The sequence below is a fragment of the Sparus aurata genome, chromosome 5 (genome assembly GCF_900880675.1).
Source record: "Sparus aurata chromosome 5, fSpaAur1.1, whole genome shotgun sequence".
Lineage (NCBI taxonomy): Eukaryota > Metazoa > Chordata > Actinopteri > Spariformes > Sparidae > Sparus > Sparus aurata.
Window position 1 is genome coordinate 32,549,007 of NC_044191.1, and position 26,843 is coordinate 32,575,849.

General features: G+C 42.8%; 3 protein-coding genes across 5 annotated transcripts; 1 reads left to right on the top strand and 2 right to left on the bottom strand.

The window, feature by feature from the left end:
- Window positions 1–1,253: 1,253 nt before the first annotated feature.
- Window positions 1,254–10,610, bottom strand: ube3b (ubiquitin protein ligase E3B). Its single transcript, XM_030416812.1, has 28 exons — window positions 10,490–10,610; window positions 9,792–9,871; window positions 9,482–9,650; window positions 9,223–9,340; window positions 9,016–9,075; window positions 8,817–8,921; window positions 8,627–8,723; window positions 8,433–8,518; window positions 8,213–8,295; window positions 8,012–8,117; window positions 7,783–7,903; window positions 7,469–7,646; window positions 7,003–7,169; window positions 6,735–6,902; window positions 6,462–6,633; window positions 6,258–6,376; window positions 6,036–6,150; window positions 5,715–5,814; window positions 5,516–5,635; window positions 5,266–5,442; window positions 5,058–5,168; window positions 4,835–4,972; window positions 4,685–4,750; window positions 4,535–4,593; window positions 4,249–4,431; window positions 4,050–4,161; window positions 3,650–3,742; window positions 1,254–3,534 (listed from the first exon to the last, which is right to left on the bottom strand). Exons 3-28 carry the CDS (start codon window positions 9,640–9,642, stop codon window positions 3,343–3,345), a joined length of 3,207 nt encoding a protein of 1,068 aa, XP_030272672.1. The 5' UTR covers window positions 9,643–9,650; window positions 9,792–9,871; window positions 10,490–10,610; the 3' UTR covers window positions 1,254–3,342.
- kctd10 (potassium channel tetramerization domain containing 10) lies at window positions 10,391–15,430 on the top strand. 3 transcript variants are annotated; one of them, XM_030416814.1, is made up of 7 exons: window positions 10,391–10,458; window positions 12,089–12,302; window positions 12,402–12,571; window positions 13,490–13,576; window positions 13,667–13,719; window positions 13,824–14,019; window positions 14,119–15,430. In XM_030416814.1, exons 2-7 carry the CDS (start codon window positions 12,095–12,097, stop codon window positions 14,335–14,337), a joined length of 933 nt encoding a protein of 310 aa, XP_030272674.1. In that variant the 5' UTR covers window positions 10,391–10,458; window positions 12,089–12,094; the 3' UTR covers window positions 14,338–15,430. The 3 variants fall into 3 exon arrangements, with proteins under 3 accessions (XP_030272674.1, XP_030272675.1, XP_030272673.1); XM_030416815.1 differs by lacking the exon at window positions 10,391–10,458 and adding an exon at window positions 10,557–10,685 and having other exon boundaries at window positions 12,093–12,302; XM_030416813.1 differs by lacking the exon at window positions 10,391–10,458 and adding an exon at window positions 10,587–10,685.
- A 4-nt stretch (window positions 15,431–15,434) lies between these two features.
- myo1ha (myosin IHa) lies at window positions 15,435–26,000 on the bottom strand. Its single transcript, XM_030416810.1, has 32 exons — window positions 25,614–26,000; window positions 25,104–25,238; window positions 24,515–24,630; window positions 24,226–24,424; window positions 24,048–24,128; window positions 23,339–23,518; window positions 23,138–23,236; window positions 22,936–23,049; window positions 22,773–22,844; window positions 22,562–22,681; window positions 22,417–22,484; window positions 22,231–22,336; window positions 22,068–22,148; window positions 21,887–21,978; window positions 21,503–21,597; window positions 21,338–21,384; window positions 20,490–20,570; window positions 20,000–20,105; window positions 19,799–19,916; window positions 19,577–19,690; window positions 19,400–19,476; window positions 19,248–19,316; window positions 19,060–19,144; window positions 18,814–18,976; window positions 18,647–18,730; window positions 18,465–18,558; window positions 17,613–17,668; window positions 17,392–17,527; window positions 17,233–17,303; window positions 16,148–16,245; window positions 15,956–16,055; window positions 15,435–15,844 (listed from the first exon to the last, which is right to left on the bottom strand). Exons 1-32 carry the CDS (start codon window positions 25,842–25,844, stop codon window positions 15,818–15,820), a joined length of 3,315 nt encoding a protein of 1,104 aa, XP_030272670.1. The 5' UTR covers window positions 25,845–26,000; the 3' UTR covers window positions 15,435–15,817.
- Between the last annotated feature and the right edge of the window lie 843 nt (window positions 26,001–26,843).

Below are 26,843 nucleotides of genomic sequence, written 5' to 3' on the forward strand. Positions count from 1 at the left end.
GTTTTTAGCAAAAAATAATACGTTTTAAAAAGGTCTTTAAAAGATTTAACTAATATTTTAAATTCTTATTCCATTCTTATGTGGTTCTATCGTATTTTATGTTGTTGTTTCTATCTTGTTTTTAACAACAAAAAAAACTATTTTCATCTTAAATAATTTTATTTCTATTTATCTTCGATACTATTTTATTTTATATATTATTATCTTATGTATTTTATCCTTTTAACTTTTCACTCCATTTAATTATCTTTTGTCAGGGTTTTTATCCTATCTTATGTTTTTAGTTTTTAAGGGTTAACTCCAGAGTTTCCTCAGGGGGGTCCTCCACACTGGGAGCTGTGTCTGGGCTGCTGCTGGGGGTGCTGTCCTTGGGTCCCTTCGGCCCGGCCAGCTGTTGTCTGTCAGGGTCGGGGGGCCTGGGCACTGCTGCCCCCCGCTGCACAGCCTGTGACTCCTCCCAGTGTGGACGACCCCAAAGGTGGCGTTTCCTCAATCCTCAGTGCCTTGCCATGTCTCCCTATTGCCAGTAGTAAGAGTGTGCAGGTGTGTGTGTGTATGTATGTATGTGTGTGTGTACGTATGTGTGCATGTATGTAGTACGGAGGGTGGGAGGGAGGGGTTTTCTTTATTATTGTTTTATGTTTCCTGTGTAAAGCACTTTGTGCTACATACTCGTGTATGAAAAGTGCTCTATAAATAAAGTTGATTGATTGTGGTCCCCACCTCAGACAGCCCTGATGTAAAGAAAAGTGTTCAGGTAAAGTTTTATAGTTCACAAATAATTCCTGCCGTAATCAAAGTCTCCAGAAACCTTGAGATCCCAAATCGATGTGAAAAGCTGTTATTTACACCCTGTTAAGAGCTGAAATCGTCACTGTAGCTGCTACGATAAAAGCGATAAAAACAACCTCAACCTTGCATCATGGGTGTAGATATCATCTTTTTCAAATCAGTTTGTAATCTCTGGGTTTTCCTAGACTTTGATAACACCAGACGAGATTAATTTGTCTTTGCTTTGTTAAATGTTTTTAAAATGTTTTAAACAAGTCACCATCTGCTTCAGTTGTGTCGGAGAATGCTGCAGCTCTGTTTTGCTGCGAAGCTCCAGAAATTTTTTGTGAACCACGAAACCTCATCCGACTTTAACACCAGCGTGAGGGTGAGCAGATGATGACCGATGGGGAAATCTCACATAGGAATCTCTCCTTCCACACAACACACTTCAACAAGAGATTGGAAACGTTGACATGAAGGGTGGGAACACATCCGGTATCATTTTTTTATTATTTTTTGTACTAAAAAGGGTGGATATTCAAAGTCAGCATCAACAGCCCACTGGTACATTTAAAGCCTACTCTTGACATCATTTTTGAAACAGATGAGCGACCTCATCAGACGAGACAGACGAGCTTGTGAGGTATCTTTCATCCCTCCACCACACGAACACACACTGGAGCGTAGAGAGTGTGTTCGTGAATCAATTCGCTGTGTTTTTTTTACGATTCTCTTGCTCGAACGGATTGAAAAAGGAGGAGAACCGAAGCAGGATCCTCCTGACTGATTAAATATCTTAATCTCATTAGTAGACTGTATGTTAATTCAACACAACCGGCGTCGTTAATCTGTATTTATATATAATGGTTGCATTTAAAATTGTAATTACTTATTTGTTGTTCTCACACAAGTTAGTGGCCGTAATATGACTAGCAAGAAACGTGGCAATTGTTCTCATCAACAAAAGTATCCACAGTCCTTCATGACAGAAAACATTTTTTTGCATATTAAAGAACATGGTACAGATTTGATCCTTTTCCTTAAACCTTTTCTTTTAAAAGTCCTCTTTCTAGTTCACGACTACGACGTCTCTTTCCTTGACTTTTTATGATTTAATTGAACCCTGTGTAAAGTAATATTTAGGCTTATAAGGTAACATTCACCCTCACGTCTCTTTCCCCCCCCCAACAGTCACAATAAACAGCAGAGAGGTGTGCAACGTTTCCGTCCGAGCGGACATCAAATCAAGCAGTCTCACATGGTTGACGAACCAGTCCATGACATCATGTTGAGAGGTCTTTTAAAACCTCTAAATCTTTTCCACATGGCTTAAAATGTCCACAGAGATCAGAGAGCATCAGAGTAAAAACCCTCCTCGGTTGTAGTTGTCGTAGTTGTAGCTGTAGTAGTGGAGCGTTCGGGATTCTGCGCTTTTTTTTTTTTGTTAGTCGGAGCGGAGAAGGAGTCCAGGTACATAGCCCCCCGTTTCTATGGCTTGTTTCCGATATACATGTTTATTGGTTACAGTTCGACGTGTGAGAGCAAAGAGGGGGGGGGTGGCGTTAGATGAGGCACTCAGCATTATTCAAAGGTGTAGTGTGAAGTCTGAAGTTTTACGAGTATTATTACTTGACTTTTCTTTTTTTTCGTTGGAGTGGAAGTCAAGCACAGGGCAAATACAAATTCATTTCCAGTTTTTCAAAAAGACAAATCAGCATGGACATCTTTTCTACATCAAACAGCAGGATCAGATTTTTTTTTCTTTTCCCTGTCGTGTCAAGAAATTCTGCTGCTTCACCAGAACGGAGGTTAGATTTCTAAATGTAGTGTGATCAGGAAAACCAGAGGGCCGACACATCTCTCTCTCTCTCTCGGTCAGCTGTCTTTCACTGGGGAGAAACGGAGCGAGGTCTAAATGATTTTCCTCGGAAAAACCGGACCACAATTTAATAAACGCGGGATCACCGCTGTGAGCCGCCCCTTCGTGGGGGTCGAACGCGAGACATTGATTTGTCTTCCATTTGTAAAAAGATGCATTACGTCCGGCAAAACATTTAAGACTCATCCAATATCGGCTGAGAGTTGCTCGGATAATGGAGTCCGAGCTTGTAAGTGTATTAACGACGCATCGCTTGGCTTCACTCGAGTGAGTCGACCACGTGTCTAATGGCTTGCATTGCATCTGTATTGCTTTCCAGTTCGCTTAAAATGGGAGCGTTAGATCCGAGAATGATTCTGTTAAGCCTGAGAAACAGAGATCTGGCCACTGTATATCTGTATTTCATCAAGTTAAATACATGACATGTTGAACACTTGGAGTGGCAAAGGGAGATGCTAAAAATTGGATTGTGCTGCAGAAACAGCTTCCCCCCACTTCGATGCGAGGGAGTGGACTTGAGTTGAGCGGGGGCTCGTCCAGTTTTTAAAAGAGACAAAAGGAGAGTTTGTAGGTCCTTCGTGGTGCTCCTTTGATGCGACAGGCTCCAGTCCAGGTATGCAGAGCCTCGTGCTTGTTTCAGGCTGCCTAACACAACCCCTCCTGCGAAAGATTGTCCGGATGCGACTGAGTTAGGAGAGCTCGAAGCCTGTGTTCATACTGATGGCGTAGCGTAGCTTGTCGCGCAGGATGCTCTTCTTGCTGTAGTTAGGCAGCTTGAGCAGATTGAAGCACGTTGATGAAGTGGGAAGTCGACCACCTGGCTCCTTCTTGCGAATAGTGAAAAAGCCTCTCAGAACACTGCCAAGAGTGTCTCCAGTGTCCTAGACACAGGGAAAGCTCTGTTACTACAAATACATCTCGCAGATGTACACATGGAAGCTACAACACAAACGTAACTTGCACGCGGCGTCGATGTCAGCCTTTTACATTTCTTACCTGGTCGTCTGAAACTTCCACACAACGGATGGAGAAAGGTGGTTTGAGGTAGGCAAAACCCAGAAGAGGAGGCCTGGAGCAGCTGGTAACAAACTGTACAAGACAATACATGAGACAATGATGAACAGAAGTCATTAAAAGCATTCGACTGTGACGGTTGACAGGCCAGAACTGAGGTGCTCTCTTTTCTTAACCAGTTTGGAGCCCGGTGAACTTAAATAAGGTGAAATACAGTCAACCTTGAACAAAGTCAAAGATTTAAAAGTTAATATGGAATGATTCTAATAACACAACATCATAATTACGATAACACAAAAATAAGAAGCAATACAAAACATGTTGACTGTGATTATTTCACGTCAGCACGCAAGAATCACCCGTCACAAAATAAACTGTTTACTTTAAGGAACATGGCCCTCTCGTCGGCGGTGAAGTCACTTGACAGGATGTCCCACAGCCAGATGATGACACGATGGCTGCTGTGAAAGCCTCCATAGTAGACGGTGTGTTTCCTGAGTAAAGACAGGGGAGAATAACAAGAATGAGCATTTCAAAGAAAACATAGATGTCCGATATCGTGACAGCCTTCAGTCGCGTACTTGAGGTCATCCAGATCGATCTCGGCGTTGTCTCCCGAGACGAGACGCTGCACCTCGGGCGTGGAAAACATGTGCAGCCACTCTGGGTTGATGATGCTGCGGAAGCCCCGAATGAAAGCTGCCGTCTGCTCCTTAATCTGCGTGTGCATCCGGAAGTGAGCCATGAGGTGGATGTAGCTGATCCTGCAGGATTTACAGAGAAACAATCAGCAAAGCGAGAACATTTCACATTTGCGACGATTCGCCACGCTATCGTTTTTTCCCAATATGATATAAATGAACGTACTTGTTTTCGTTTGTGACTGGCATGGTTTTCCCCCCGGGAATCAGCTCATGACAGACAAGCTATAAGAGAACATAAATAATAACAATTTCTATGAATTTCTTGTACTTAACTACACTGTATCATCATATCTTCCAAAATTTCCCTTCTTACCTGCCCCATAACATCCTCATCATAGGATAATGTCAGTCCTAGATCCCCTACATCTCCATCGTAGCGCTGTTAAAACAAATACATTTACAAGTTGTGAAATACAAACAAATGTGCAAATCTGAGAAAAACAAAACTGTAACTGTAACTCACCTTAATGGAAGTGAGATTCTTGTAAAACTCAGAGTCCAGCGAGGGCAGCTCGTCGATGGAGCTGTAGAAAGTGCTGTGATGGTGACCCAGTACTTGGCTGAGGAAGAAGGACGCAAAAGGGACGTCCACGACAATGCCCTGAGTATGAGAAGTTACAGTTACACACTGAAGGTGTTCAGGCAACAGGCCGACAACTGAGGAGACTCAGGACGCGCAAATGTACCTCATACACGGCTTTCCCGAGCATCTTCCCCACAAACTCAAACAGCTGCAAATGGTTCTCGTGGATGTACGATGTGGGTGAAGGATACAGCCGTTCATTTCCACTTGTAGTCTAAGGAAATTAGAAGTATCGTACAAAACAGTCAAACCCACTGAAGCAGCAGGAGGGTGATGTTTTTAAAAAATTCCTTTTCATTTCTCTGACTTGCCTTGAACAGGTTGAGCGCAGGATTGAACACTTTCTTAATGATCTCCTCTAGGAACTCTTTGAACACACCATCCTGATCGATACCGGCCTCGTCGACTCCCAGATCATTGACAAACTTCACACGAATGACGCCTTTGATAGAATTAGCTGGTAATCGGCGGAGCTGGTCATATCCATCCTTAGGACAGGAAAACACAAGTGTTAGGCAGTGAGGTATGATACCAAATCTACCTGATCTGTCGACTCCGTACCTCTAACATCCGCGAGCGACGGATGGTGATGTGGGTGACGTGAGGCGAAGCGGAGCTCGTCTCTATCAACCCTAAACTTTCTTTTTCCTTTGTGACGATGTTCCTGAAGAGCAGAACCCTCTAAAACAAGACAGACATTTATTAAACAACTGAAATGAAACAACATTCCTCCTCAGAAAAAAGGATTCTGTTTGCTCACGTTTTTGTGTGGGATGACATGTGGGATGTACTGCAGTAACAGCTGGGCTCTTTTCTTGCCTTTCTCCAGCTCTTGGAACAACAGACTGGGCTTCAGGTCCCTGAATGCACCACAAAGATTTAAAGGTGAGGTTTTTAAATGCAATCACAAAGCGGTCTATCCTGGAACAGAAGGCTGAAGTGTTTAGAACATCAACAATTAGTCCAGTAATCGATTAGCTGATGTCACTTTGGGCTGTAGGAAATTGTGGTTAACCCATTTTTTCCCTACATTTTTAGACAACAACTAATCAGTTCATGAAAATAATGTGTTTGTATTTACTTGCGCAGCCAGTGGTCGTCGGGGGTGAATCGTCGTCTGCAGTCGCGTTCATAAAGCACCATCAACCAGCCATGAACACTGTGGAACAACTCCAGTTTCTCCCCCTTAGCATTTTCTATTAAACACAAAGATTCAAATCAGCTTTTTCAATAAAAAAATATACATTTTAAATGTAGGTGCCATCATCACAGCTTTCATGAATCAGTGACGTCATGCACTCACCTAAGATGCCGTCCCACACCATCTTGTACACAAAGGTGTTCAGAAATGAAGAGATGGTGATGAGTTCCTCTATCTTGAAAGATGTTTGCTCTTCATAGACTTCAATGTCGTCCAGAATTCTGTAATACAATGACAGTGTGTGTTAAAATGCTGCCGCTGCATCGAGGGTCTTACACACTGCTCAGTAAGAGTGAGTGAAATTACGTGATAAGGTGCCGTGAGCAGTCACAGAAGAGCACGAGCATGGCCAGGAGCTGCTTGGACTCTTCGGTGTCATTGTTCAGACACTCCATGAAGAGTTTGAGGCCGCCCTGAGGGCCGAGCTCACAGATGAAGGCCCAGAGTTTGGGCAAAAGGTCATCAAGATGCGTTAGGCCTGCAGTAAAAAAAAAAGGAGAATGAACAGCTACATAACTCCAGGATGTTTCAAAAATACTGGTTGCGTAATATTTAAAAGAGGAAGTTTCTGGTACTGACCGGTGAGTATCTGGAGTCGTATTTGCGTTAATGTGGACAGTGCCGTCTGGTAGAGCACACAGATGCTGCACACCTTCTGAACCTCAACTGAGTCGACCCTCTTCCCTCCGACTGGTTTCAGGATGTTTCGCACGGAGGCCGACTTCTGAAAGGCTCGCTTGAAGAGGTCTGTCAAAACACAGAAGCGCCAGAGATGCAGACAACCTTCAAGATCAAGAGACTGCACCCACTTTGAAACCGTAACAAAAGGTCTGTGTTCATAACTCACTTTTAACTGGGAGATTGTTCTGTGATGTGCTGGGCTGCGGGGGCGGGGGAGTGGGCTCCTGGCTCTCCAGCTTTTTAGAGAGGACGTCGTTGAAGAGTGTCCGGATGACAGAAACACCCCAAAGGTACTGGAGCTGTTTAGTCACCAGCGGCATTGACTCATTCAGACTGCAGAGAACGGGAGACAGAGGAGGCAGAGGGCACATGAAGTCAAGTACAAGCATCTGGCATTAAAGTACACAAATAATCATGCTTTAAAGGCATAACAACATCAACCGTTTAATATTCAGCGCTCATATTCTCGGCAACAAATTTCAAACTTCCCCTGGAAAGAGCAGGAGCCCTGAGAAAGCTGAATTGGCACAACACTGTACAGTATGTCTCATCTTCTGCTCAATAACAAATATTTGGGTACGACTCTTTGCAGTTTATGAATATTAAGCTTAAATCGAAACTATTTCACTGACCCGTAGTCGACAGTTTGGGAGAACCAGCCCAGGACAGGGTGCCAGTGGGTGAGGTTGGACTTCTTTTGGGATACATATCTCTGGCAATAGGACAGCATGTCGGTGAGGTCCTTCACAAAATGGTTGGCCTCCTCCTCAAGGACTTTCTCAGTAAGGAAGCCCAGGTGAATCAAGTTGCCTGTCAAACACGAGAACGACGCAGTCACAACGGAAAAATTATCAGTCCACATTACACGCGATGAAATCTCCAATCCAAACAAAAGTAGGTGGCATTGATGAAAGTGCAAAGCTCATATTCATTTAAAATAATTTACCGAGTAAGCAGAGCGTGTGGCTCCCCTCGAGACACACACAGATGTCCAAACACTGTTCTTCCCGGCTGAGAAACAGAATGAACTTCCGCAGCAGGTCATGCGTCTGGATGGAGGCCATGCACTGTCGAGAGAGAGGATATTAAAATCGACTCTCTAATAACACAGAATTATCATATATAGTGGAACTACGCATCAACAACATGTGACCTTTGAGGGGGGTTTTTTTTACCTCTGGAGTGAGGACATTGAGGTGGCAGACGATGGCTGGAACCGACATGATGTGAATGAGGAATGATCTCAGCAGGTTTTCGGAGAAATGGGCAGCAATGACTGGCCTGAAAAATATCAGAGTTTGTTCAAAGGACGGCCTGCAGATAAAAACGCATGAAGACAAAGCAAACAGCGTTTTAATAACCGGCTTCCACCTCACCTTAATGACAAAGTGAAGACAGCGGTCAGAGTGCCTTTGGAGAGAGACGGTTTAGAGCGGGCCAAGCCATTTGTCAGCAAGATCTAAGTTAAAAAAAAGTTAAGAAGACATACAACGCGCATTTCCATTATACGTTTTCACTAAGGACGAAAACAGGCACGACACAGGACTTCATTGAATCTTTTGAGAAAATTGGAAAAAGTCGGATGTAATACTGAACCTGCAGAATTGAATAGAATCCCTTTTGATTGAGGTGGCCCATGATATTTTCACAAATCCTTGTCAAAGCGGGTCTGAGAGCTTCCCCTTGAATAAAGAGGGGGAAATATTGTGTTTTGCCTTTTGCAGAGAGCATGTCCTTACAACAACAAAAGACGTGTTTATCATACAACCCGCAGCCTGATTCAGACTTACCCTTCCCTCTCACTATCCGCCAGGTCGAAGTGTCCGTGAAGGTCACCAGCATGGTGAGGTACAGCGTTATCATCTTATTGTCCTGAAGTATGTCGGGCTGCAGATCACAAAACAGGAGGTTATATGTACAATTCAAGTCATAAGTGTGATGTCAAAATAGCATTTTCTTCTGCTTCAAAATACAACTGACCTTTAAGCACTTCAGTCGCTGACAGCAGAGCCACAGCACATCTTTTATCTGTTTGAGCCAGGGGATGGTGAGATCTTTGGAGAGAGCTAACGAAACATACCAGACCTGAGAGCCAAACGTGAGATCAGTTACTGATCAAATAAATCACTTTATATAAAAATGTTAAGTATTTTCAGGGTATAAACATATGCACACTAACTTTAGGTTCATTTTCAACCTCCATGCTGGCAAGGATAGCACGACAGAGCTTTTCGAACCGCTGTGTGATAAACAAAATCACAGTCGATTGAGTCACGCAGCACAAGACAGTAAGTATATAACCAACAACCAGCATGTTGAGTGTAATAATGTAATAACGAGTATCATTATGAAAGTGAATTTAATTTTTTACTACTTGCGAACTCACCATTTTGTCCTCTAGCTGGTATATAAACAGCAATTTCCGGGCAATTTTAAAAATTGACAGCGCATTTCTTTTTGACGTCCCAGCTTCAGAGGCTTGAAAATAGTCATCAACCTCTTTTCTGTTGAGACAGAATGAAATTAGTGAAGATGAGCCAAATATTGATCTGTTTTACTCAAGTTGTTCAAGGCAATCATAATGAACTCAACGCTCTCTGCATTACAAATGGCTAATAAATCTGCAGTAAACAGTTTCAGGCTACCTTATTTGCTTCTGGAGTCTGCAGCGACAGAGAAACCTCCTGATCAGGGCTTGGATGTTGGTCGCTGCCTTCTCCTTGTCCTTCTGTCCCCTCCTCTCCTCCCTGGCCTGCCTGGCTTTGTCCAGGAAGTCGGACTTGGAGCTTTGAGGAACAGTAAACATTGTGCCGCCTGGAAAAGAAGAATTTCACCGGCTGTATTTCGAAGCTATACGCTGACGATCCGCATATTTGTGCTGATGATTTTTGAACATGAACCCCAGTAACTGCCCATCATCACATTGTTTTGAGTGAGCATAATAAGTGCACTTACCTGCGCTAGTCCTCAAATGCAGATGTGTGTCTGGCCTCCAGGCTCACCTGGCGCTATACTTCCTCGGTCATCTGGTTGTCCTTGAAGTCCAAGCGGGAGGAAAGCCAAACGAAAAAAAGATGAAGACTAACTTGCCATCTCTGTAGCAGCGGGCGATACAGTGAAGATGGAGCTGGGATAGTTAGCACACAGGGCTAGTTCGCCGCTTGTCGGCTCGATACGGCCTCAACGAGAATCTTTTCGCATTCATTTGGCGATATTCGTCATCGTTGCGGGGTTATGTTTGATCTAGTGTCGATGACAACCTCCAAAACACACGGAACATACCGTTTCGAAATGTAAACAATGAGAGGAGATCCGTACGTTGACTGCAGCCATTAATCCCCCTGTGTCGCATTAAATGATTCCGGGTTGCGTTTGTCTACATATATAAATAATTCCATGAGGATATTAATCGATAAAAGCTCTGAGATGTAAGAAACTACCCTTTGTTCGTGTTGCTAGAGCAGCAACTTTATTTCTGATGGCGGTTAAAGCTGCCGTCCAGTGCGCAGGGTGGGTGGTGTGGGGACCGTTATCACTGTTACACCTCCAACGGCGGAAATGTGCAGGCTAACGCTAGCGTAATTAAAACCACTCTAATCAAGATGCGAACTCAAAGTGGCAGGTGAGGCTCTGCATTGTTAATTAACTCTTACCTGAGCACATCCCGAACACTCCCCAACTCTGTTTAACACAAAACAAAACAACGCTAATGTTAGCTGTCCCTTTAAACCGAGCACCGGGACGTTGACGTCATTTTTTATAACTGCGCAGTGCTAGACCGGAAGGAAGTGGGTGTTAGCTGACTGACGTTAGCAAGCAACAATTAATAAGTCGGTTGCGGGTTCTATGGTAAATATTCTCGTTTTTTATCAAACTTCACGTACGAACACGTTCCTTACGTTATGTAGAGAAAGTTTAATGATGAATGTTAGAGCGTGTGAATCATGTGTCAGATTTGTACAAATATTGGTAACTTTATTTAAAGCTAACTAACCAGCTAGCTAGCTCTTTAGCTGCTCTGGCTAAAATTAAATTACTCCTGACTTTAGCCACTGGATAGATGGATGCGGTTTGGTGTTTAGCTATTCTATTAAACAGAAGGCAGCTGTGGACTGTCGTACATGTAATAGCGTTTAAGATTAGCGCGATGAAAAAGGAGAGCAGCCGTATAACAAAAGTCTGTACTGTCTGAATGGTGGCTGCCTTGTTCCAGCCCAGTTATAGGTCCATGGTTCCATCTTTTTTAAAGCCTTGTCATGGCAGTCTGGACTTGACAACGCTTGATTTGTACTAACTTGTATGAAAGACCCCTGGACATAGATTCATTGTATGTTTTTTAGATGGTCAGATCCTGAACAGACGTCTATGACTCCATTTAAAACATATTTTTAGTACAGCTTTATAGATGGTGTGTAATCATGTAGTTAAACAGTTTTTTTCCATTCCACATTAAAAAGACTGTTGCCTCAGCTGTTATTACAGGTTCAAATGAGAAAAGTTTTCTTTTAACATTAGTCCAGTGTCAGAACTAAAATAGTTGAGATGTTACTTTGGTGGATATTCTTGTTTAGAAGTGAACAAATACAAGATGAATCACAAAGGTTGTCTTTGTGTAATTTTAATGAAGTGGTTTAATTAAAATGAAGAGTAAACAGTCAACCAATTTCAGTTGATATGCCAGGTCATAATCCACAGTGCTTAAAGGTGTAATAAAACGTGAGCTCATAGGTCAATATGTGAAATAAAACAGTGCAACGTAACAACAATATGTGGGTTTAAATACAAATTATACATTTTGCTACTACAATTACACGTTTTGAACTTTGCAGGGTGATTGATTAAAGTGATGATATTCTACACTTTGTCTTATAGTCAACAAATCTCATCAAAATACCAGCAATTAATTGATCTTAGTAACTAATAGCCTGCCAGAGCACTGTGAGTATGGACTCTGTGATTCATGCTGACTCAATCTGACATACTCTGTCCCGCTCCCATCAACACTTAGACCCTTTTAAAAGTGACATTTTATATTGGAAGCCCAATTTGATAAATAATTTCTCTTACAGTAACAACAAATGAGCTTTAGACTGAAACATGAATTTAGGGAAGTCAGAAAAAACTGAGAAATTGTTTAATAAAGAATAACACCAACCTAATCGTTACAATGTTACTGAATTGGTTGCGTAAATCCAGTTACATACCAGCCCTGACTCAGGTTTCACTTTATATTTCATTTTGTTCTGTTCCAGGAAGATATGTCAGGAGAAAGTGTGGTGAGCTCGGCAGTGCCGGCAGCTACAACGCGGACTACATCCTTCAAGGGCTCCAGCCCCAGCTCTAAGTATGTGAAGTTAAATGTAGGTGGAGCGCTGTACTACACTACAATGCAGACTTTAACCAAACAGGACACGATGCTCAAAGCCATGTTCAGTGGCAGGATGGAGGTCCTCACAGACAGTGAAGGTGAGCTGTTTGTGGAAATATTAAAAGAATATGCAGTGTGCCCTCCTGCACTGGATAGGATCCTTTACTAACTAATGTTTCACAATTTTAAATCTTTAGGTTGGATCTTGATTGATCGCTGTGGGAAACATTTTGGAACAATCCTTAACTACCTTAGAGACGGGGCTGTGCCGCTCCCAGACAGCCGACGGGAGACTGAGGAACTGCTCGCCGAGGCCAAGTATTACCTTGTCCAAGGCCTGGCTGATGAATGTACAGCTGCCTTGCAGGTACCATTACCAAAAAGAGCTGTCCGTTGTAGACAGGGCAATGTATCAATACTTAATCTCTCCTCGTGCCATTGGAATATTTGTTAAATGAATGCCACAGAACTATTACTCGGTAATGTTCCGTTGGAGAAATTTCGGACTATTCTTCACCTTTTAAAAATGTAGTTTTTAATTATTAAGTTTATATTAAGATTTCGACATAAACTTAATTTCAGTAGACTGCACTGTACCCTTCTCTTAATAATGAATAGTTGTCATTATTTTTATTGTTTATTTCCTTTAATGTTTTCTAAAAATAAATATATCTATCAGGTCATTTTCAGTATTTAAGCACACTGTACAAAAAACAGGTGAAAAGAAGTAAAAACTACTATGGTGGAAAATGATTTTAAACTAATGTCGTAAGTTCTTGGTGAAAGTAACTAAAACACTTAGTACGGCTTTTCACACTGCATATTCTCCGCCCAGGGTTATTCTTAGCTTCTGGCCACGAGTTGACCGCAGGTTAATTTAGCCCTCTTTCGCACACACATTGTTAACCCAGGGTTGACCTTAGACTCAATTCGACTAGTCAAACTGTTATTTGATGTTTACATTCTGGAATGATGCATGACTTTTCCGTTTACTTAAGCCCCCATTCACACCAGTACTTTTAAGCCCTATTTGAATGGTAATACCCTGCAAACTCTGGGCTAAATTGTTCTAAAGTAGAGCCAGCAGCGTTGTTAGAAAAAGCTTTCTTTAGCCTGGGGCTCTAAGAATGCTTGTGGCTCTGGGTGGAGTACAGTGTGAAAAGCACATTTTTATGTTGGGTGTTGTTAATCCTTCACCATCTGTGCCACTCTGTTCCAGCAGGTGGAGTCCATCCTCTTGAATGTTGCAGGCAAAAAAACATTATTTCTTTTTTTTCCCCTCCAGAACAAAGAAACTTACGAACCCCTTTGTAAAGTGCCTCTGATGACATCGTCTAAGGAAGAGCAGAAGCTTATTGCAACCTCTAATAAGGTAAGTGATGTTGTTTTTTTACATAACGTGCTGACTGAAATTTCTTATTAATGTTCTTCTTTTAAAATGTAAACGTCTTTGTCTTCACAGCCTACTGTCAAACTGCTGTATAACAGAAGCAACAACAAGTATTCATATACCAGGTGAGTTCTCATCCACTGATATGAGACAATAGCATGTTTAATTAAAGAAGGATGGAACAAGTTATTTTAATAAATGTCGGTCCTGTAACTCTCTCTTCCTCCAGCAATTCTGATGACAACATGCTGAAAAATATTGAGCTGTTTGACAAGCTGTCATTGCGGTTCAACGGTCGGGTGCTCTTCATCAAAGACGTGATTGGGGACGAGATCTGTTGTTGGTCATTTTATGGCCAAGGGCGCAAGATTGCTGAAGTGTGTTGCACCTCCATTGTTTATGCGACAGAGAAGAAGCAGACAAAGGTAGATTTCCCAAACTGAAGAGTCCTCGATCATACAGCTACAGTATGTAGTTTAAATATCATTGTTAATCTCTTGTGTAACACTCCACTTGTCTCCAAGGTGGAGTTCCCCGAAGCTCGAATCTATGAGGAGACCCTCAACATCCTCCTGTATGAGTCCCATGACGGGAGGGGTCCCGACAATGCCCTGCTGGAGGCCACAGGGGGCGCTGCAGGACGATCTCATCATCTGGATGAGGATGATGAGCGAGAACGAATTGAGCGAGTTCGTAGGATTCACATCAAACGACCTGATGACCGCACACACCACCACCAGTGACCTTTTCTCCCTCGACCCGTCGGCCTGTGTCTCTGACCCTGGACAATCTTTGCACCGCGCTTGTGCCTTACATCACCCAACGCCTCTCTGTCTCACTTCTACTCTTTATTTTACCAGCTTTTCCTCCAGGAGACTACTATGAGATGAGTGTCATGCAACAGTGTGTAGTGGTGAAGTGATTTTTGAGTGTTTGTTTGTGTTCACTTGTTGTCTTCGTTGTGTGGTCTAACAGGCTGTCGCGTTTCGTTTTCTGTTGTTAGTCTTGATGACTTCTATCACTTTTTCTGCTAGTGTGCAGAATACCTTAGATGTGTTTATTAGCATTTATCACTGCAGGTGACCAGTTTTACCTGAGCGTGTGAATAAAAAAGAATATAGTATTGTTGGTATAAATCTTGTGATTTGAGGTCCTAACATTAAATTCAGGAGAACAAGAATTGTATCATGAAAGCAGCTAAAAATCAATGTACATAATTTTTGCTTCTCCTTAACACGGTTCTGACGGGTCCACTCTAAGGTTATCAGTGGATTACCTAGATGTTGTACACCACGTAGCCACACGGTGGCAATGTTTTTCTCTTAGAATATGTTACCAAGGTTACTTTATAGCCTGCAGGTAATGGCAATTAAACCTTTTTTAAGATTTAACAACTTTTGATACACTTAAGATATCACAGTTGGGTGCAACATTTCACTGTAGTGCTTCTGTCATATTTAGTTTTAACATTTATGCATTTTCCCTTCACTCCACTAAATGGTCATTATTTTCAGTGGAGGGAACTTGAGCTGTGACCTGAGGTGTTAAATGTACCGGGGTGATTGAATGATGGATGCTGAGGTTGAAGTGAATGACTGTAACCAGAGATCTCCCGGGCAGGGAGGGAATCCTGTCTACAAGCTTTTAACAGGAAGAGAAATTAGACCTGTCCTTCATCGCCACATTCATCAGAGAATGTAGTGTTTGCACACGATGGGTTTGAGTCGAAATATGTCTAACAATCACAGTACTTGTAGGTCTGTTGTACAGAAGTCAACATATATGTATGTTTTATATTTATACATACTTTATCACAAATAAATTTCTACAAACATTCTTTGGTTCTGTTTTTAATGCATGTGTTCTCATCAGTGAACATAGAAAATTATCACACATATGGCTTCATTTTCTGAAATCAGAATTACATTCTTTGAAGCTGTTTGAACAAAGTTGAGTATTTTTTTTACCTTGTAGATTTAAATGTTTGATTCACAGTCCAGTGTGAGTCGTTGCTGAACACAGAATTATGTTAAAACCATTGTTGACCAGTATTTATAGATGAGAAAGTGTGTTGCTGAACTATGAAACAAGCTCATCCATGTTTTCTAAAGTGCTGCTTATTTCAGGTCAGGTGTGTCTCCTGTAGAAATGCTGATCTCCCCTTAGGGGTCTCCTGATGAAATATGCAGGGGCTTCTTGTGTGTCTTCTCAACCCCACACACGTTACCGTGTCCGAGCTCGAGTGGCAACCTGCAGAGACAAACCACTTGATTCATGTCGTATCTGTTTGTGTGCAGATACATTTTAAGGCAGAGCAGAAAGCACGCAACTCGTCATCATTAAAAATAACACTCGTCTCACCACCATGAGGTGTCCATTCTTGGCTTTGTATACCATCGGTTCGTGTCCAGTGCTAAAGTCCACCGCACTTTCTTTACCTGCCTGGATTTCAATCTTAATGCTGTAAACAAACAGCAACACACACTCAAGTGTTTCAGATCAAAGCACATATAAAATCCAGCCTCTTAAATTCTGTCTTAGACACGGACTCACCTGCCCTGAACCACTTTGACTGCATTCTGTTTGTTAGCAATGACGCAGAGTTTCGTCAAAAACTCAAACAAGTGGTCGCACTGCATCACAAGGTCCCCCTGAAACAGTCACACGATGATGCACAGTCAGATGGATGGAACCTGTATGTGAAACTTTTATCTGAAAATCTGATGACAACAAATTCAGCCAATATTTTGTGTTGCAAAGAATTCTTTTTTTTATAAATATTCAGTGGAGTAAAGCTGCTTTCACACTGAAGAAAGACACAAACACTTCACCAGGTCCCAAGATGATCCGGTTCAGTATATTAATAGTGAGATTAGTAAACTGGCTTCTAAGTATATTATGCTCTGCAAAATAGGAATAACTTGCAGAAACATTACAAAAATTGACGGGCTGGTTCCTTTTGACCTAGTTGATGTAGTGTGAATGTTTATCACTGTATCCGGAGATATGTTTTTTCAATTCATGCAAGAATCTAAATCATATCCGGAGAAAATCTGGATGTTTATGATGTGGTTAAATACTGAGCCAGCGTTTGACTCATATTGTCTAGAAACATTTATGTTGCATACAGACTGAATTAAAAAGATATGCCATCATGCCATATATCAAAATATATGGAGTGTTCGGAGTGTTTGGCAAGAAAAAGACCAAATCTGTGGCACATTATCACTCTTTGTCACTGAAGCCTATGTTGGAATATGTAGCACAGGTACAACATTAGGTGCATCATGTGTTTATATCTGAATATGACCTTGTGACTTAAAGATATCTAATCTCAGTATAACTAGAATAAGACCAGCTGTGTATCAAGTAATATCCATAGACGTATAATTGTTTTGTACTTTAAATTGTGTTTTATTTGACTGATTTATTTTATGTATATGTTTTATATTCATATGTTTTACTGGTATTTTATTCAGGGCGGTCTAGGAAAAAAAAGAACTTGCTCCCAATGGCTCTACCCTGTTCAAAAAAAAAAAGATTGAATGAAAATATATTTAACTGTCTTGATTTGGTCCCCCACAATTGGGTATTTCCTAAAAGCCCAAATATCTGCTGAGCACCACGTATCCACATACCTTCTGTTTCGGGTCCTCACATGTGATGTGGAACACGATGATGCCATCAGTCAAGTTACTGACCGAAATACCTGCAGCGAGTAGCACAGACACTTTATATGAATATATGAAAACACACCTGGTGGTTCGGAGTGACAGACATCATCACGTCCTTCTGACCTTTGAGCGACGTGTACAGAACTCTCTGTTTGATCTTGGCCTCCTCGATCACGTAGGCAGCCGTCTGGGTGAGGACGAGCTGCCGCGGCCTCGGTTTGAAACCGTTCCTGTCATATTTAATCACCGGGACGCTGTACTGCAGAAAGACAGAGTGAAACACGGTCGGTTTGTGTGTTTGATTTGATGCTGTGCTTCCTCTGGGTGCATACTGACTGTATTACCTTAATGTGCTCGTTGCGAATCATCTGGAGAACCCTCATGTTGATGTCTTGGTCGCCTACAAAGATATTAAATGATTGAACAAAAAATTCAAAAAGAAAACTGTGTGTGCTGTAGGGGTGGGTAAAAATATCGATACGGCAATATATCGCGATACTTTGCCGCCCAATACAATATCGATTTTTCAACTCCAAAGTTCGATTTAAAAAAAAAAAGATTCATGTTTAGACGCGTTGTGAATGCAGTACGACTTCCGTACCTCCACTCCGGTAGGTGGCGCCGAAGAGCGACTCTGCTGTGCAGCGGGTGTATTTCTGTAGTAGAGAGAGTGGCTGAGGTCTTTGCAAAATAGATGTAAAGTTAACAACGCCTCCGCAATTTAAAGTTGACGTTTGGAAGCACTTTGGCTTCAAAGTTAAGAGAGATAGCAAGAACAACGAGCTGGACAAAGAGAATATTACTGCCCGGAAATTTCATGGGAATTAATAAAATGGAGAGACTGTTTTGAATGAAATAGTTTTGACTCAATTTGTCTTCTGATCAATATCATCTGATGTACATATCCCATGTTGTCCAGGGACAACAGATGGAAAATAGCCCTCTGGCTAACTCTGGTGCATTTACAGGAATGTTTAATTAATGTACACTGTCCCTGTTAAAATAAACCATTAAATAATAAAAAAAACAAATAAATAAAATATACAGGTACTTGTGTTTTCATCTTTATTTATATCGCAATATCGTGATATCGTGATACGTATCGTATCGTGACCAAAGTATCGTGACACGTATCGTATCGTGAGGTTCTTGCCAATACCCACCCCTAGTGTGCTGTGAATGTTTCTGATACGTACTGATTCTGGTGTCCATGAAAGGTTGAGCGACGCTCTGAGGATAACTCTCCTTTTTGCCCTTAAAGATGTTGCTGGTAACGAGCTTCAGCTGAATCTGATGGGACAAAAAATGTGAAGTTGCTCGCTAAGAAACAAAACATACAAGTATCCGGTCTTATAAAATGTATTTACGTGTGTGTTACCTGTGCTTTTCTCTGAGCTGTGATTCCTCTCACATACTTCCGCACCATCAGACGGTAGTGAAGCTTACGCAGTATCTCTGATGTCTGTAAAAACAACAAAAACACAAAGAGTCGAATGTGAGATTGAGTTTAAACTGTTTTACAGTGACGCTGAGTAAATGTCGTACCTCTGTGAGCACGGCAGGTGGAGGTAACCAGGATGTTTTGTCCAGAACGGTCTTTGGCAGATGGTTTTTGAGCCTGTTTAAGTAGTTTTGTCTCACGAAGGCCAGGTACTCCGAGTTATCTGAGCTCTTCGCTTGCCCTCTGTTCATGTAACCTTTGATAAATCTACAATCAATCATAAAATATCGAATTAGTGGACATGTGACGCAGGAGAGGAGCTGTGTGATGACATCTGACTTCCATCTTACTTCTTGATGACTTTTACAGCCCAGGCTCTCTTCTCTCTCTCCTTCCTGGCCTGCACTCCTCTCCAACAGGTTTCAATCTTAGTGGCTGAGGATGTCAAAATAAAAACAGCGGGCGGGTAATCGTCCTTTTACTCACACAACAAACCAGCACAGAGTGTCTCGTCCGCGTCACATGTTGCGGCACTTACCGGCTTCTTTCTGCTTTTTGAATTCACCCTTTTGTTTGTATCCTTTGTATTTGGCCTGGAGCCTCGTCGCTGCAGATTCAGAGCATAAAATCAAATCATCATCCAACTTGCAAAGACTGGGCATTGATAATAAACAGCTGATGTGCGCTCACCCAGCTCGTGTTTACATTTCTCGAAAGCATCCTCTGTGGCGTAAAGAGTCCTCGGATGACGGATGAATATTTTGGTGCTGCAACAAAAGGGAAACGATGAAACATGTGCTCGGTTACTCGTTGCTTTTTAAGCGTGTTTGTGTCTGCGTTGTCTGTAGGAAGCGCCGTCCTCCTCACCGTCCCATTTTGTACTCATTTGGCAAGTAGCCCAGATGTTGAACCAGCACTTCCACTCCATCGGCAGGCTCTCCTCTCCAGTGAGGCCAGGTGGCTGGGCACAGGGGTTTATATCTGTCAAATGCAGCAAACAACCTCCTCAACATGTTTGAAATGCGCCGCAGAGGAGCTACTCAAACCAAGGCTTTTAATTTGACTGACAGACTCCGCGCTCCTTCGTACCTCTTTAGGAAGACGTCGAATTTACGTCTGTACGCAAAGCCGGCTCGTCTGACTCTGAGGTGCTCCATCAGGCCCAGGTACTTCACCTGGTGCCTGATCAGTGCCTCATCAAACTGACCTGTGTTTACATGAGGGAGAATCCAATTCAAACATCTGCCATCCTGTTACTTATATAGCCGCATGTGGCGTGTATAAAAGTACCTGGCTGCTTGGACTCGTTGGACTTGAGGCAGCGTATGTACCAGGCCTCTTTAGCCATGAGGATCTCTGTCAGCTTCAGCAGGCTGCTCTTAAACTGGGTCGCCACCTACAGACACAACACGAGGGTCATAATCCCCAACAGTTCACCTGTCAGATACATATGGCCCGGTGATGACACGGTCAGACTGCCACTGACAGACAGGAGGAATGACTGGTCTTTGTCTCAGCGGTCACTCTGTCAGAGCGCTCACTGACTTCTCTTCTCTACATCTCTACATCGTACAGACTTTTACTCCTTAAAAAAATGTAGTGACGCTTTAGAATAACTATCATTCATGAAGAGTACATTCATGGGTAATTAATGGCCATTATAAAGTTGCAAATAAAGAAAGAGCAGGCTGTTTTTTTTTTTGTCTTGTCTGCATCACAAACGTTATTCCATGATAAAGTGTATAACAGCAGCTCTGTCAGTGACGCGGTGGGAACTCACTGTTTCTGGTCGCCGCCTGCTGTCTGCGTCCATCGTGGAGAAGCACTCTTTGACTATGGCATTTTTAGACTGACAAATCAGCTTCAAGAGAGAGAAAAAAAGAACATTTTGTCTTGTCAAACACAGGTGTGACTAATAACACTGTGAACAGAGTCATCAGATCAAGCAACTCTGGAGAAAGATGGTCGATTGTTGGATCGAGGTTGTCAAATACAGATGCTGAGGGCTGGTGGGTCAGACCGGAGAGGGTCATCCAGAAATGAAAATCCAGTCATTATGTACACACAAAACATTTCTGGAGCTTCACAGTGAAACAGCAAAGTAGATGGGGACTTTTTTTATTAAACGTAACAAAAGAAAATCGAAGAAAAATGTAAAATGGCTCCACGCAGCTCGTCTGGCATAATCCAGGTCTCCAGAAGTCCTGAGATCCTACATTGATTTTAAAATACTTTACTAACACTCATTTTTGAGACAAAATCTTCATTTTAGCTGCTAAACCTCTGTCTAAAGTGGGTGCACAAGCTCAACCGTGCGTTAAGGAAGTGAAAATAAACCTCTTTTCAAAATAGTTTGGGATCCTTTGGCCTCCAGAGACTTAAATTACAACTACAAGTCCTCATCTACTTCAGGTTGCTGCAAAACTCTTAAACGGTCTGAGGGAGAGTACATAATGATTTAATTTTCCTTTTCAGGTGAACTTTTCCTTTAATGTGCAGTTTCTGCTGTGACGAGTCAAAATATCTGCTGTGAAAACGGTCTATGAACACAATTCAATGACCAATAAACAAAAAAAATAAATGTATCCTTGCCTGAAAAAATATAAAAATGTTCATTTGCAGACTTACATCTTTTATGTTTCTGTACAACAGGTCATTGTTTTTGTCCAGGAAACCTAGCATGTGACAAAAAAAGAAATAAAAGGCTTGTTAATCAGTCGAACATAAAACAATAAATAAATAAAAAGGTGTAGATGTTTGCGTAACAGGACTTGACGTCGTGGCTTCTTTTACCCACAACACAGTAGGTGACCTCCCCGGCATAATGCAAGAGGCGGAAATCTCCCCTCTCCAGAGTCTTACGTGTCATTTTGTCAGCCAGTTTGTGCCTGCAGTCAAAGAGGTGGAGAGAGACAGAGGGATGAAGAGTGAGAGGCTTTGCAGACCAATCCTAATCCTCCATCTCTATCGGCTCAGTGTCGGCTCGCTCACACAGCAGCAGCCGGCGCAGCGTCGATGGAAGGAGTCTTAGCGTTGAGGAGCCGCTTCGAATTACATAATGACGCTTACGCAGAGTTTGTACGTTTAAACAGATGCTTAATTACAAAAAATAGGGGGATTTATGTCATTCTCAAGCAGCTTGTCGTCCTTTTAGGTCTTGTGCAGGTTTTAACTCACGTGACAAAGTGAGGGTGGTTTCCCATCTTGTCCTCCAGTCTCTCCAGGAAGGTGAGATCTGTGGCATCTCCCGGCCTCAGACACTCCTCATCCTGCAGGATCATCATTAAAACCACGATTAAAACCACTTCTGCTTCTGCGTATTCTACTCCAGTGTACTTCTATTCCAGTAAACACACACCAGTATGGATATGATTCCTCTGTGTTTCTCCTCCACCAGGTCGCAGATGATCTTGTTGTTGAAGAACTGAACCGGCTCCCACTGAGGGAAAAAATGGTAAAAATCCGATTGTGGCGTTAAATTCAACACGATGTCGATGTAAACACACGTGTGGCGGGATCACCTCAATGCCCTCCGCTTCATATTCTTCCTGCTCAGACGCCAGAGTCAGCTGGATGAAAAGCTGCTGCAGCTTCTCGTTGCAGTAGTTTATACAGAACTGCTCGAAACTAAAGGAAACGGGTCGGGACAAAGGCGTCAGAACCATCATCACAGAATCAATCATACAATGGGAAATATATCTACCTACCTGTTTACATAGAAAACCTCAAATCCGTAAATGTCCAAAAGCCCGATGACAGTCTTCCTTGATGGGTCCTGATGGAAAATAAAGTCAGTACCAGCTCGTCCTCACTGCCTGTCGCTGATCACGTGTCCTCCTCTTTCTCTCTCACCTTGTTCTCCATGGACTCGTTGATCCTGTTGACCAGCCAGGTGAAGGTCTGCCCGTAGATGGCTTTGGCCAGGGCATCTCTGGCGTAGATGGCGTGGTCGACTGTGAACGGACTGAGGACCTTTACAAGCGAGACAAAATCAAAGGTAAAGTTCCAGCAGTTCATGAAAACACAACCATAAATAAACCGCAGGTCATTTTAACGCGCGTACCTGATCGTGTCGGGCTTCGATCTTCCTGTACGTCAGTCCCTCTTGGAGGCTGCGAGCATCAACTCCTAACAGCTTCAGGTAAAAGATGACGAGGTGATTTTATAATTTGACATTTTGCAAAAAGTCCTGGATGTCCACAGGTGTTTCACTTCTATTTTCTTACATTTGAGACCCAGCGCAGCTCGTCGTTGTTGGCCAGGACGGCTTGGCCTTTACTGTTGGACTCAAAACGAATGTTCCCCAAGTGGAGAACGCTCGAAACGATCCCAAACAAGTGCTGCACAGAATGAAAAAATCCATGAGGCGATGACAAACTAGTAGGGGAGAGTCAGGGGTTTGAATAAGAGCGTCAGCATCCAGCTTACATTCGTGTTAATCTCCTCGATGTTGATGATTTGCAGAGCATTTTTCACTGTCTTCCAGTCGTTTCTGTCATTAATGGACGACACAATGGCACACTCTCCCTGTCAAACACAGCAAACACAGCGTCAGGTCGTCATATTGTCTCATAAATAGTAATGAGACATAAATATTTTACTGGAACAGCGTCGCTGAGTTATGCATACTTGGGTGAGATAGTTGTAATGCTGGGCGTCTCTCTCCAGGCCCAGCTGGTGCAGGAGGTCGTCCTCTCCTCCCTCCACAAGCTGGTAGAAGATGTGGAAGTTTCTCTCCCCGTGATTCTGATGCACGACCCTCGACTTCTCCAGCAGGTAGTTCAGGATATGACCCCCGACAGCGTCGCCCTGTGGGCATCATCATCCTAAAGACAGCAGCTCTACGACTTACAGAGAAAAACAGCCTATGGTCCAGTGGACGGATTTAAAACGATCTCCTTTTGGATAAAATATTGATTTCTCGAAAGCTAAAGTTTAATTCTCGTACATTAATATTCACCCTCCACCGAGGAGGTGATGTTTTCACCTGTGTTCATTACTTTGATAGTTGATTTTTCAGCAGGATTACACACAAAAAAAGGAGATCCATGAAACTTTGATCCAGGATTTTCTTTCTCACTTACTTATTCCTGATTTTAACATGTAATTCTCAGGGAATAATGCATGGATCTGGATGTAATCAGGCATATTTAGGCGGCTGGTTTCTATCAGTGGGTACAATTTGCTGTGAATAAAGGGAACTGTTGGGCCTTGGCAGAGGTATGAGCTCTCGCCAGGCTAGTTTTTATTGTTTTCAGATGAACAAATTCATCCTTTTAGGGTTCCTAACTTATTATTTCCACTCTCCACTTCTGTGAATCCGTCCGTTGAATCTTACCTGGCTGTCAAACTGAATGTCCATATACTTCCCAAACCGACTTGAGTTGTCATTTTTCAGTGTTTTGGCGTTGCCGAAAGCCTGCAGGAGAAACGCCACATCACACAGACTCATGTATTAAAGCATGACCTGCCTTCTGGTTTGTCATCACAATGATACAACATAATCATCATCAGACCTCTAGGACGGGGTTGGACATGAGCATTTTGTCCCTGACGGTGTTGAGAAGAGTGGTGCTCGGACAGCTGACAGCGTAATACTGCAGAATCTTCTTGGAGGCCTCCGTCTTCCCCGCTCCGCTCTCGCCGGAGATGAGGATGAAGTGATTGTCGAACTCCGTCAGCATGGTTTGGTAGGCGTTGTCTGCCAGGGCGTAGCTGTAGGGAAGCACGGCAACTTCAGGTTACAATCAAGAGCTTCTTCAAGTCACACAAATGTAGAAAAGTTCACGCAGTTTGTTCACTCACATGTGAGGTGGAAGCTCAAAAAAGTTGATGCCCATGTATGTTTCCATCTGTTTCTTATTGTAGATGTCCAGCTCTTTGTAGGGGTTGACTGACACCAACAATGTGCCGATGTACGTCTAAAAGAACGAGTTAAAAGGAACATATTAACCGTTAAGATCCATTTGATGAAAACAGGGAATAAAAGGAAAGTTCACCCCAAAATCAAAAATAGTAGACTGCAGGTTGGGCTTTTTTCTTACAAAATGGACTTTTAAAGTGGCAATATAACACATTTGAAAAACTTAGTTTCATGTAGGAGCTATTTTCTGTCAACCAAACTACACCTGCCGACCGTATCGCTGCACAGGAGGAAGAGTGCGTCTACAAGAGGCTAGCAAACGTAGCTAATTAAGCGAGCTAACGTTACGACTCAGCTTAGAAGGACGGCATTAATGTTTACATGCAACCCTCTCTTCCATGGAAAGAAAGTTGAAAGTCCAAGTTATCCAAAAGTCAGCAACTCACACCAAAACCCATCTAGATGAAGCCAAGGAAAGAGGAAAAAATATGCACCCAACTCTCCCTTTAAAAGCTGCTTTCCCAGACTCACATAGATGAGATCTCTGCTGAAGCGTTTCTTGAGGTTGCTGAGGAAGGCCGCGTCCGTGGTTTCATCCAGAAGGACAAAATCCTGGATTCCAACGCGGTCCCTGGCAGTCAGGGCGCCCTCCATGTCCAGCTGCCCCTGTGCAACAAGTTGGATTGTTATATTTTTATGTTTTATATATATTACTATATCAATTATAATGTATTCATCATCACGATCTGAAGATTTCTCTGTTGCGTAAACGTACGGCACATTAAATACTTCAACATCATTACATATATTTTAGTTTTTGAGGGGTTAACTTTATAAATTTGTCAAATTAATTATACGCTCTAAAGGGAGCAAACTGCTTAATTAAGAATAACATGTGTAACACATTTGTGCACGCATAACAATGATGTTCAAAATTCTCAGCCGTGTGTTTTGACATGTGCGGCTGGATGAATGAGTGTTGGAACAAATGGCTCCTCGGGGGAGGACGGAGCAGCGAAATGCACCAGAAAAAGCACAAACATGGTCCCTGTTAGTTCTATTGAAATAAGAGGTCCAGAGGTCCGATGTGTCTTTGAAGAGAAGCTCTGTGATTGTGCAGACGAACAGACAGAAGCTAATGATCGCTACACAGCACGCAGGGAAACCTTGGCTGCCAGCCCGCAGTTCACCAGAGCTGATGCACCAACCAAACACAACACAGTGTGCAAATGGACTCGGGGAGCCCAAAACAGCGGCACATTTAAGAGGCATAGTGGGAAAAATTCCACCAATCTGTTTTGCATTCTCAGCACCAACACTTAGACCAAAGGTTTTCACAGCTTTTGTTGGTTTTGTATTTTTTTTCTCTCTCTCTCTCCTTTGGAAGCAGAAGTCCTTTGATTCTCAACTCTCTCTGTAAAAACATTAAAAAAGATAATCCATTGGATCTAATTGACACAAAGCCCTCCGTCCCCCCCCCCCCCCCCACCCCCCCCCACCCTCCCCTGCCTCTATCCTCCGCCTATGGCCCTCATTTCTTCTGAGAAAGGCCGAGTGTTTTTGTCCTGTAAATACCACGGAGCAGAGACAAAAAAGACGTCTTTAAAATGCAGTCTACAATCCATTACACAAATTCCCCCTGCATATCCATTCAGTAATTATTCATTAGAAAACATTTAACGTCACACTGAATTTCACACTAGGCAGTCGAAACACAATGGAGGAGATTTGGCCTATTTTGGGGTGAGGAGTTGGGGAGGGGTTGGCTGTACAGAGGAAGGGTGAAGGCGAAGGAGAGCGGGAGGAGGGGAGCAGTATTTGTCTGATCTGAGAACCTCTCAAACGGGGCCTTCTTGAGACAACGGGACAGACTAAATAGTGCAGTAACGGTCTGTGCCCCGCTGCTTGCTGTGACACTCATTTAGTGTGCCCTGAGGGCGAACAATAGAGGCTTGTTCTTAGCAATCCTGTGCTGTAATTTGGACTTCATTACTTTGCTCACACGGGGCCCCATGGAAGGATAGAGGAGGCTAGTCAGATGAGAGTGTTTTTTTTTTTTTTTTCTTCTTTCCACCTGTCAGCCCCGCAGCCCCAATGCTCTCACCCCTCTCTCCTCAACAATACCCCTCACCCCGTGTCCCCACCAATAACCCTCACCCGACCCCCTTCCCATAGCCGCCCCCCCTCCCAGCCACCCACTTTAAGCCAATGAGACAGGTGAACAATATCATTGAAGGAACCCTTTTTTGGACGTCAGAATCAATCTGGCGA